At 44.0% G+C, this 12474-nt stretch overlaps 1 protein-coding gene across 1 annotated transcript in view; it reads right to left on the reverse strand.

Moving 5' to 3' along the window:
- The window catches only part of LOC110949637 (leucine-rich repeat-containing G-protein coupled receptor 6), a 40959-nt gene that overhangs the window by 18365 nt on the left and 10120 nt on the right, over positions 1–12474 (reverse strand). Inside the window, exon 2 of the mRNA XM_022191787.2 lies at positions 3546–3617. Within this exon, the coding sequence (XP_022047479.2) occupies positions 3546–3617 (72 nt within the window). The remainder of the gene's footprint in view (positions 1–3545; positions 3618–12474) is intronic.

Consider the following 12474-nt stretch of genomic DNA (forward strand, 5'->3'; position numbering starts at 1 on the left):
GAAAGGAGACACAGAGAATAAACAGGTCTTATCACAGGGAGGATGATTTGTGCGTGAGTGTTTTCTGTAAGTTCATATGCATGTATGACCTCTTACGTCCCCGGTCCATCAATAGAAATGTGATTGGTTAAGTGGATGGACCTGCGGGTCAACCACTTAACCTGCAGTTAACCTCTGAAATAGCAGGAGTAAAATACAGACATGTGGTGCGTCCGTCCATGTGTTTGTCTGGACAGAAAGAGACAAAAAAAAAAAACAATATTGGAAACATTAGAAAGAAAAGTTTTGATTGACTCAGACAGTTCCAGCTGTGTAGTGCACCTGGAACATCAAGGCAGCCAATATTGGAACCTCTTAACCCCCACCTACGTCATACTCCTGGACTATCAGTAGACAATCTTATCACCAAGAGGTAGATAAGCAGGGCAGCAAAGCCTCCACTCACCGCTTCTCTCCTCTTACATTTGGATTTCATGTGTTGTAGTCAGAGTTGGAGCATTCTGACAAGGGTGGAGAGGATATTTAAGAGTTGCCGAAGACAACATCAGAATTTCAGATAACTCTGCATTCTGGGCAGATTCACTTAAGATGGCGATGTTGTGCATCCAAAGAGGCAAAGCCAGCTATGATCGGGAATCAGATTGTTTCGTGTGTCAGGTCTGGTTTGAATTGCTTCATTTGAGCTCAATAATTAGGGGGTGATTGATGGCTGCAGACAGTGATAAGATGAGTAGCAGAGACTCAGCCGAAATGGTTGATTATGAGGGGAGTCGAAGGCAAAAGGCATGCGAAATGTGATCTCTGGAGGTACGAACAGCATGGACTTTGAAAATGATGATAGGCTGGAAGCACTGCCGCCTTCTATAGTGGTTTTCAGGAAGAGCTTCTTAGGGGGCAGTTTCCCCTCAACCCATCCTCTGCTAGTTCTGAGTAGCAATTTGACCAGGAATAGATAGAGAATCTTTGATATTAGAGTGGAACAAATGAAAAGAGGGGATGTCTTTGATATACCAGAAAGATGAGTAACCTGTTTGGAGTCTTTACCTGAGCGTAGCTATTGCTGCCCTCTCATTAATTCAAAGACACGTAGTCTGCTTTCCAGTCGCCTTCTTTAATGTTGTTTGACTGACAGTTGCGTGCAGGTTTGTGTGTTTGAATTAAGAGGTAATACACTGATCAAAGTGTTAAATGAAGGTTTAATAAGCGGAATCTGAGATCAGTAGAATAAGGAATAAAGAATTAAAGGTCGAGGAAGGGCTGGAGGGAGGGATGATTACACCGACATCTTATTATCAATATTAATGCCGCACTGAATCAAAGATAGGCTGAGCCTGACAAGATTTGCTACTTGCTTTGTGAGTTAATTTAATCACCTCACTTGAGCTTCAGAGGGATTAACTCTTTGCACTTTGATGCCATAGAGCTGAAAACTGAGCAAGGAGATAAGAAGCAGCAGGATGCAATTTAACATTTAAGAGATACTCTGAAGTATATTGCACTGTTTTCCCTTCTCTTTCCTGTGGCGTAAAACAGGATGAAAGTTGGACTCGTTGCCAAGAGCAGATTTGTTTGGTTTTGTAAGATCGTGGCGAGTGCAAAAACGGGGCAAAAGTTAAAAAAAAAACTATCAAAGGCAGTGACTGCAGCTTGCAATAGCCTGCAGTAAAATGGAGATGGGGGGCTGTAGAAATGAAGTGGAAGGAGAGGGAGACGGAGTGAGGGAGGGCAGGCAGCGAGGTAGAGCCCAACATCAAACAATTTATCACTCTACCAGTCACAACACGCCTGGCCCTTGCCTCTCCCTGTGCTACCAACCAGCGCAGTAGACCCACATCAAAAGCTGTCTCTCTCAAACCAACCGTGTTTGTGTTTAGAGGCTCGGTTTGCTTTTCTAAGCGCTATAAGTTGTTGTAATTATAATCTGTTTACCATAACCTGCTAGGCTCCATCTATCTAAACCTCCTAGACAGAAGTGGATTTTTCCCAGTCTCTGGAATGTCATCATCATCCCAGAAATGGTCAACAAGCTATAAAAACTGGCTTTAGGGCAGGAACGTCCTCCTTGGAAGAGTTACAAAGCTACAGAATGTCTCCATAGAGTGTCACAACTCGAGAGCAATACAGACGAAACAAGATCAGCGGGGTTGTAAAACACTGGGAGGACTGTCTCTGGACAAACACTGCAGGTGGAGCTGCATCCAAGACCTCCACCCCCACTTTATCCCCAATGCAAGCAAATGTCAGCCCCAATGTTCAGCATCACTCTGCAGTATGTGGTTCTCATTATTACGCCAACAGCAATATCTGACCTCCATCGTTTTTACGACTGCCAAAGTTCAGATCAGCAATTTAATACAACGGGAATAAATCAAAGTCTTGAATTCAATATTCTGACTTTAAGGTGTCACAAAATTTCATTGCTCGGCTTCGTTGTGCTCTTCAGACGCAGTCCGACTCCGAGCGAACTGAGCGGTTATCCAGCTAACCTTTTGCTTTCATCATCATTAGCTCATGCCTCACAGGCTGCAGCTGCAAGAATTAGCAAAGAAAACAGCGGATGGTTCAAACAGCCGATGCAGACAGACACGCTGCAGGATTCAGAGGTAAAATAATCATGTGAAGGCCAACACACACACAAACACACACACACACACATAAGCCCTCTGGTGAATTACAACACACTACACACATTCGCACCCTGAGGGCAAATTTGTGGGCAGCTTTTGTCAAACCGAGACGTAGCTGAATTCTGCTGAGTGGTCAGATCAGATATTGGCGAGGTTGATGGAGAATGTGTTCGAAAACTTCTGCAAATTTGCTACGGCGTGTATTCTTTCATCAGCTCCATGAGAATGAAACCAATACTTTCCAGTTTGCAAAGTGCATCTGTAGCACGTAGTCCAGATCTTTTTTTAGAGGTGAAGTTTTTCTATGGTTCCATGTTGCTTATTTAGCTTTATTATGTTAAACAAAATAGTATTTGTCACCGGCCAAGTAAAGTATTTCAACATTTTTGTGTTATGGCACCAATATCAAAACATTTGTAATGATATCAAACATCACCCGTACTTAATTTTATAAAAAATGAAAAACATAAATCTGCGTTTTTTTTGTTTGTTTTCTCCAGGGCTGTCCTGAGGTTCTCCTATAGTGTGTGTTTGTCTTGGCAGAGGGTTTGTGTCTACGTGAGCACTGGTCTTGCTAAGCTGTCAGCTGAAACAAAATCAAGGAGGGCCAGAAAGCAGCGGCTTGGATGCTGAGCACAGAACCTGCTCTGTAAATACTTCAAGGACCATATATTCACTCTCTGAGAGACTATCAGGTTCCCTTCAATTCCCTCTTTTGTACATCCATCTCAGCATCTACTAGCATATTGCTGCAGGCAGTTTCTTGGTAGGAGAGATCAGAGGCAGGCCAGAATCATCAACCTCATCACTGACGTCCGTGTATATCAGCAGTTCAGAGAATTACTGTTTCTTGTCTTGTGTGAGTTGCGACAATAGAGGTTTATTAACAGAGTGTGAGCTGAAGGATGTGGTACTCACAGTTCTGATAACAGGTGCAGTCGATGGAAGGCTCTGGGTTGGATTTCACTGATGTTGTTCATACTCAGATCCCTAGAGGGAGAAAATGAAGTGCATGAATGGCAACGTATCGATCAATGTACGCCTTAATAATGTTCTTTGAAGGTAATCAGAACATGTAAAATTACAAATGTTTAGAATGCGTTTTTTCACATGGTGATCAATCACCAGGAGCAGGGAGTAGGACGGAGAGAGAGAGAGGTTAGAGGGTTAGGTAGAGAGGACGAAAGGGAGGAGAGGGAGATGTAGAGGAGAATTTTCCCCAATGAATCATTGTTGGGCAGCTGTAATTTCCTCCTCGTCCCAGTGACTCTTTCTCTTTTCCAGATGTCTCACTCTACGCTCTCTCAGATCTGACCCCTCAGTCTCCCTTCATATCTATCTCCCTCCTTCCCCTTTCTTAGTCTCTTGTCTTTTTTTTTTATTCTCTTCCCCCAGTTCCTCAGGAGACCGCCTCCTTCCCCTTTTGTTCATTGCTATAACATAGACACACTCCATTTCTCTGCCTCTCTGACACACACTCTGACGTGAGTGTGTGTGTTTGGGGGTGAATGTTGACGCAGCTGGGTTGCGGTGAATAAGGGAAAAGGTGCAGGATGCTTGGATACATTCACGCACACTTGTTTGGTGCACGTACGACTTTTTTTAACACTTAAGGACAACTCATGTGTCGGCCTCTGTTAGAAAACATATATAACCTTGTGGCCCCAGTCATGTCAGGTCATCTCTTTGCTAAACACAATGAAAGCAAGGAGGTGTTACGTCACCCCTTCTTTGCTTTCACAGCCCTTTGGGTCTTGCATGAGTCTTGAGGAGTGAGGTTTGTATGTGCGTGCATGTCTGTGTGTGTGTATGACACTAACCATTGCTCATAAAGCCAGACCACCAAGCTAGTGAGTGTAAACGGTGCTTTCAGAAGCCCTTCACTGTTGGGAGTTTTGACACACTGGATGTTTGTTTGTCAAGTCAGCCAAGCTGACAGGGGGGCTGAATGGATCTGTCCTCAGGCGTGATCTATATCCAGCTTCAGGGGAGATGTGGAAAAATCACTGCATGGCAATACTTTGCTTCAAAAGCCAGGGTGTTTGAGTTGCCTGTCATAATTAGCAGACGAGACAAATTTAATATACCAAGAGTTTGGTACCCTGTCAAGAATAACAGTTCACATCAGGCGATGGGACGTGGACTGTCACATGGAGTCAGGAGGTGTGCTCTCACCATGTGATGCGCTTGAAACGTTAACTGTTTCCTTTCACCATGAAATTTTGCAGTTTGCACTTTTAAAGCATCTGCTGGCACTGAATATTTGCTTATGACACTGTAATAAAGGCAAGTTGGTTTTCTTGTAAGAGAATTTCCTGTTCCAAATGCTGCCCTCTTTGGAGGTCTGACTGCAAAAAGAGGTCTTCAAGGTGTTACCCAAGGACACATGCAGGGCAGATGCTTTCGATCAGTATTGAAGGGAAAAATCGAATTCTCTCAAGACAACTACAACATAACTAAATAAGCCGCTGATCTCCCAGTTTCATCATCACATTCCAAATACTGACCTAATCTTGGTAGTTTCCTGTGTGTCATTCCTTGGTCCTTGTATAGTTTGGATGTTATGATCTATGAGCACACCACAAGCATAGGAGTAACGTTTCTTATGTATATGCCGTGGAGAGTGGTAAAAAAAGTAACACCGAGACAATAAAAGAGGAGAATGGCATTGCAAGCCAGAGTAAATAATGGAGGTATCAAAACATTCAATAAAGGTTTGGGAAATATTTATGAGGGAAAAGGATATTTATTCAACATATTTGTGGTAATCCCAGCTGTGTTAGCTTACAATTGCATGTTGATTCCATCCTCTTGTCTTACTCAGCCTTCAGTTTATAATGAAATGTTGCAGGTGCAAGTAAATTAACAAATGAACAAACTAATGAGTAGACATAGTGGATCCAAAATATGAATGAAGAGTGCATATCTGACACTCAAAGTGTAAATAACATGTCAAATAATTCAGTAAATTTAGGCAACTTAATAAAAAAAATAAATGTGACATTTTTTGTTACTTTCCCCCCCCGATACTGTGGCTGACTTGGGTTGATATTATCCACGAATATCCTGGAATGAGACTGTGAAAATTATACAAAAAATCCATCCAAAAGAAATTGTGGACTTTTAAAAAACTTATTTGAACAAGCAAACATTTGAGCTTCTCTGATACGTATTAAGTCACATGAAAAAGTAATTTATCATAAGTTCAGATCCATAAAATCAGAATCAGTGGTTCCAGATTAGGTGCCAATAATTAGAATCTCCTTAAGGAGTGACAGGTGGAACATGTCTTATTTAAACCTCTGCTGTTCTCTTTGCTATTGAAGTGTGTGGTGTCATCAAGCCAAGATCCAAAGAGCTCTCCAAGGGCTTCAGAAATGAGGGTGTGGATGCCTATGAGTCTGGCAGAGGATTTCAAAAGATCTCCAAATTAGTGCACGTAAATTATTCCACTGTAAGGAAAGTCATCGACAAGTGATTTCCACTGGATCTGCAGTTAACTCTTTCAGTTGTTTGGGTTAAAGGGCCTGCATCTCTAATCAGAAAGAGATTGCAGAAACTTGACCTGCATGAGAAGCATGTCAGGAAAAAGCTGTTGCAATCCAAAAAGAACATTAGAGGAAAACTAAAGTTTTGCAGAGAACAGAGTTGTTTGGCCGCAGTAACAGTAGACATGCTCAGTGCAGACCAAAGACAACTTTCCAAAAGAACCTCATACCAGCTGTGAAGCATGGTGGTGAAAAATGTTATGGTTTGGGGTTGCTGCGCTGCCTTGGCGACTAGGCTACATGCAGTTGGTGATTTAACTAGGAATTCTGCATCGTATCAAGGAGAAGATAACATGAGGCCATCTGTCCAAAAGCTAAAGTTGAACCAGAGGTGGACCTTTCAACAGTATAATGATCCTCAGCACGCAAGAAAATCGCAGAGGAATGCCTCAAAAAAGAAGAAATGGAAGGTTATGGAATGGCTCAGCCCAAAATCCAGTATTAAATCCTCTTGAAATGCTGTGTGAGGGAGGTTAAAACTAGTAGTACAACCCTCAAACTGTATGCTTCATGTTTGCACCATATCTTTTTGGCTTAATTCGCTCCAGCTCCAGGCAGTAATTTTAAAATGAGTAGAGCAAGTGTAATGCATTACTGCTTGATTGAAGTCAGGGGTAAATATAAGTGATAACAAAGTTGCCATGGAGATGACACAGCAAGCAGTAACAGCGAGCCAGTTGATATAATCAAGACTGGGTGACATCACACACGACACAGGAAGCGTGCGGGGCCTCATGAACATTACACACACACACCTTAATCCTATCCGATGTCTATGTACCGATATTCTCCTGAGAAAAATATTTATTGGAACATTCTGGTGGTGATCATTAACGCGCAGCAACACACCGCCACACACATGCAGACGTACACGCCCGGCTTCTGGGGATGCGCCCACAGATGGAGACAACTCTCCATTATCTGGTCCTGATTAAAGAAGCCATAAACAAACGTTGTGTGAAGTCCGTAACAGCGGCCTCACTCAGACAGAATAAGCACACGGCAATGGAGAGAGAAAATGTTTAAAAATAAAGACACACACTGGTGAGTCATGGGGAAAGGTTGAATGCAGCTCAGCTCGGCTGTGCTCTCCAACAAGCTCATTGGGAAGCCGGAGAGAAAAAGGGAGAGAGAGAGAGACATTTCTGCTGTGCAGGCCAAGGCCTCCGCTGACAACTTGACGTATCGTTGGAAGGCACTGCACTATGGCTTGTTTTTAAAATCAAATAACAGCTGTGGCTTTTTTAAACCATGATAATTATGATTGATGACTACCACATGTGCATTGTGTCGGCTGGCGCTGTGACGTGCAGATATTTTCAGCGCAAATAAACGGCCGCAAAAAGAAATGAGAAAGAAAGTGCTTAAAGATTTTGCAGGCTCCGCAGTGCATGGGAGGTTCACAATTAGAATCTGGGGTTTCTGCGTCCCCGTTTTATAGGCATCTCTGATACGTGTGTGTGTTGGAGAGAGGGAGGCCGAGGGCAAGTTGGTGTGTCGGTATCTGTGTCTGTGTGTGCAGTACAATATTTTTTTCCGTTTATAGGTGGCTGCGGTGTGTGCGGTAAGATGTCTGTCGCTCATTTTCACACCCCTATTGTTTTCCAGTGAGCCTGCAGATGTGGTGGGTACAGTCCCTGGTCGTGCTTTCACCACATCTTACGTGAACGCTGCCGGGGCATAGAAACGGATTGTTGGTGGGTATGTGTGTGCTTGAGGGACAGAATGGAAGTTCATGTGGTTTCATTTCTTTATTTTTCAAGGGAGTATTCAATAGGGAACCATTCTATCCTATCTTCACCAACGTGGCATCAAAGGAAAGCAGGCCGACGTTGCTTACAGAACAACACGTCACTCAGCTGACGGGGTCACAGGGGCCATCGCCTCCCTTTAGATCTCTTTCTGCTGCTGATTGACAAACTTAATAGTCCTCAGCAGCAGTTAGCAGACATAGAGACCTATACTGATCAACAAACGCATTCACAAAGTTGCCTCAACAGTTCCTTTTATCCTCATTGTCTGCGAATCTGCAGAATGACTTACAAAGTCCCCCTTGTGATGTCTTTCTGTTTCCCTGGAGAGCAATTAGATTTTCATGTGCGCGCATGTAATTTTGTGTGTTTAAGCACAGTAGCGTGTGTGAAATCGAGGCCAGTATTGCAGCAATTTAAGACCAAAAAAGAAAAAGATTTTGACATTTTTCCATTCCTGTTCTCTCCGTCGTTCCATGATTTGCAGATACACAATGTGCTCTGATAGATCATTCAGTCTTTCCTCTCCGTGGTGTGCATGCGTATGCTTGTGTGCATGTGAGTGTAAGAGAGGAAGGTTTGGCATGGGAAGAAAGGTAAAGCACTGGATATTTGACTGCTTTATGCTGTGATTGATAGAGTAACCATGGCAAGGAGCTTGTCTTAAGGGAGGAACGGAAGCATGAAGAAGCAGAGGTACATTTCCATTCATCAGCCGTGGCCCTTTCAGTCCCTCTCTCTTATGCCACTCTCTCGTTCACACTCAGCCTTTCTCTTCCCGTCTCTGTTTCAAATTTCAATTGGAGCGTGGGGTTACGCAGTCCTGTACTTACAATAATGCGATTTATCATATTCCCTCTTTGCCGGCAACGGAACTACTGAAGTATGTTATCGGCTGTGTGATCAAAGGCAGTGTGTGTGTGGGTGTGAATGTGCCCGTAGCTCCATTGTAGCCAATTTCAAACTGGAAGCATTTCTGACAAGAGCTGGTGATTTAGCGCAGCAAAACAACTAGCCACATCATATGAAAAACACCCCTGTTTATGTTGAGAGATATACGCACACACCCACGCTTACATCCACAGGCACTCGTACACACTCCGGGCTCCGGGGTTTTTTTTGTGGCCTTGATGATGGACCACCCTGGTGAGTGAATATACCCTCAGACCATGCAGGACAGATACAATCAGCAGTCAGGTGTCTGTTTCTAGCATCAACGCTGAAACGTGTCAACTAGACAAAGATGAGCTGAAGCAGGCTGAGGGGAGATGGTTTGATACATTTCACTTTGGGGAAGCACACTGTCGCAAAGCACAAAAAGGAACTTGTACGGAAAGGCTTCTGGCACGCCGCTCAAGCGTAACATTGCATGCAGGCACAGCGCATAAAAAATGTAGGCAAAAGCATGTAAACAAGCAGTCTTGCATTGTTGCCCTTGAGAAGGATGTTTTTCATGGCTCCCTCTCTCTCCTGTGTACACACACCAAATCAATTCACAAGAGCCGTACCCTGAGGTCTTCCCGCTCGCTTCCTCCTCTCCTCCCTCTCTTTCTTCTTGCCTCCCTGTCAATCCCTTTCTCCCTCGCTCAGGTGGAGACTCTTACCAAACAAACAGCCAATAATGGCGGTAATCTCCGGGCCTTTGAAGGTAGCTTATGTGTGAGGAACATTAGAGTAAAAGATCTTTAGTGGAAATCAACAACTAGAGCCTTGCCCAGAGGGCAGGAGTTCTGCATTAGGGGGGGTGCTTGAGCCACACCTTGGCTGTCTTTTACAGTAACCATGACAGTAATGTCTTCAGTCTGATTCAGCCAGTCTGATCCTCTCCGCTTAGTTCTTTGAAACAGTTAAGGCACTATGAAAGAGGATCTTTTATTCCACACAATGCAACTGGTAGTCAGTGCTCGGGCGCCGCCTTAAAGAGGGTCTAAATGGTTGTGTGCATTACTGTGTGCGTCTATATGTGTGTGTGTGTGTTCGAGAGAGAAAGAAGGAGAGAGAACTGTGTGTGTGTGTGTGTGTGTGTGCGTGCGTGTGTGTGTATATTGTATGCAAGGGTGAGGTCTAAGTGTGTTTGCTTTTTTCTATCTGAATAGACTGACGGCTTTGGCATTCAGTTTCTCTGCCGGTGACACACAAGCTTGTGCACACAGACACACACACACACACACACACACACACACACACACACACACGCACACACACACCACAAAGAGTCAGGAAGGAGGGCACAATGCTGTCCTCCCCTCCCCTCCTTCCTCTAAAGATGTGTTTTTTTTTCTCCCTCTGTCCCAGACTTCCTGGGAGGGGTACACTGCCCTTTGTGTCCAAAGGCACTCTCTCTTTATCTTTCCCTCTCTTATTCTCTCTTTCCCTCATTCACGGGGCACAAAGAGCGAGGGAGAGGGCGAGGAGAAGTCTTTCACCTGGACAAGGAGGGCCATGGGGAGGACCCGGCGACAAAAAAGTGCAGAGAAACGGAGAGGGAGGGATGAGGAGAAAAGAGAGAGATAATGAGGCAGGAAGAAAAAGGAGAGATGCTTCCATGTTTTGGACGCTCTTTTCTGCCCGCTGCGGTTTAGGGGAGAATGACAGGCGGATGTCTGGATGGAGAGAGCGGCTGTTTAGTCTGAGGCAATGTCATGGGAAACATACTCGTGCCCTCTGGGACTTACTCATGCCCTGGTATACTGCGCACGCATAAACACACGTGCACGTACACATTGTGTGTCCGCCCCTCGTCCTCCCACACACACCCTGTCATGAGATGGAGGGGAGGGGGGTGAAAGGTCAAGCACTTCAGTAATGGAACAGGAAGTGTTGGAACAGTCGGTGCTACACAACATACAACTGCCTCCAACATGTGGACAGGACTGACAGGCAGCTGTTGTGGGTAGGCCATAGCTTTGGAAGGCAGAAAGGCATTCGTAGCCCTGCCCATAGTCTGCTAATCTGTTGTTTTGCTATGTATATTTTATCTAGTTTTCATATAAATTTGCTACATGACATTTGCTATAAAGCTTTCTCTCTAAGTTATATCCAAGCTAAAGTTTTTTTTGCCATGTACAGGACACACGCATGCCAATGTAATCTGTTGCAATAATGGCAAAGAAGTGAGGAAAAGGGTTACAAATTTCACCACTTTTCCACACATCCTGAAAGGGTATCTCTTACAGAGGTGTTTTTTCCTGCACGCTGATTCGAGGCAGATTCTCAGCAGTGGATACAACAGTAAATGAAACCCGATGAGTATTAGTGTCAGGCTCTATTATGACTTCATTTGGTTGAATGGCAGAAACAGGAGGACACTGGATCTAGTTAGAAGGCTGCTCAAATCCTCTGCTGGCCCGCTGCTCCTTTGCTGTTGCACTTACAGATCTATGATCAGCTCATCTGCTCCATATATTTAACAGTACCCATGGATAACATCTAGAACTGAACGTAGATCAGCACTTGATGAAATCTTACCCCATACCAATGAAGACATGTGGCTGCTGTTGGTTTAAAGAGATTTAGTTTGGCCTCTTGCCATGCATGTAAAAAATCCAGATTTCCTCTTTTCCTCCTTCTTCTCAGACATGTAATAGAGACTTGGTAAGTCTGGCTGCAGTTGTAGAGGCTCTGCAGTGGCAGAATTCCACAGATGGAAAATTCACCTGTGAAGTCTAGTCTTAGGAGGAATAATGCAGCAATCTTAGCAATTATAGCATTGGAGTGACCTGCCTGCTGTTTCTGCATTCAGATCAGTTAAACTAACCTCATAGCATTAAAAGACCTGAAACAGATTTTATCTTTTTTTTTTTATCTCCCTACTTCATCCGTCTCTCCACCTTCTGTTTTCTACATTTCCTCTTTAATTTGTTGGACATCCCTGAGCAGTATCCCCATTCGGCTGTACTATGCCTGAGTGTGTGTGTGCACATTTGTGTGACATTTAAGTGTGTTTGTTATCGCTTCTTGTTCCCTTTAGCTAACTGCCATCCCAATGGTCCATTCTACTGACGTGATCCCAGCATGCACTGTAGTAATATCTCTGCTCCATGGGATGCTTAGATACATTAGCGATCATTAACGTGCATGTGTGCAAGTATGGATGTGTGCTCGTCCATCCAGTGTGCTTCCCCATGTGCGCTTGAGAGTCTTGTGAGTGTGTGCGTGTGTGCATGCACGCTGCTGGAAAAGGGCATTAAGTATCATTAGCTCTCGCTAGTCATCACCTACACACTGCCAGCCCCACATGAGCCACTTTGCTCAGCAGGCCTGGCCAGCGATCACACAGATAGGCAGACAGAGGCAGACAGACCCATGTTGAGGTATAGGGGGAACTTAGAGAGCTATGTCTTACACACACTGCTGTCAACACTCATGTAAACATTCTCCTTTATGTGTCATTACGGGGCTCATTTTTGTTTTCTTTTCAAAAAAATAGAAAAAAAAACAGGGCTGGAAATTCATTGTTTTTATTTCAGTTATTAAAATTGTTGAAAACCAAATTTAAAAAATACATATTGCTCCACAGTGCAATAAACATTTATTACTTTATATAAT

Source organism: Acanthochromis polyacanthus, chromosome 6, assembly GCF_021347895.1.
Source record: "Acanthochromis polyacanthus isolate Apoly-LR-REF ecotype Palm Island chromosome 6, KAUST_Apoly_ChrSc, whole genome shotgun sequence".
In the NCBI taxonomy this organism is placed as follows: domain Eukaryota; kingdom Metazoa; phylum Chordata; class Actinopteri; family Pomacentridae; genus Acanthochromis; species Acanthochromis polyacanthus.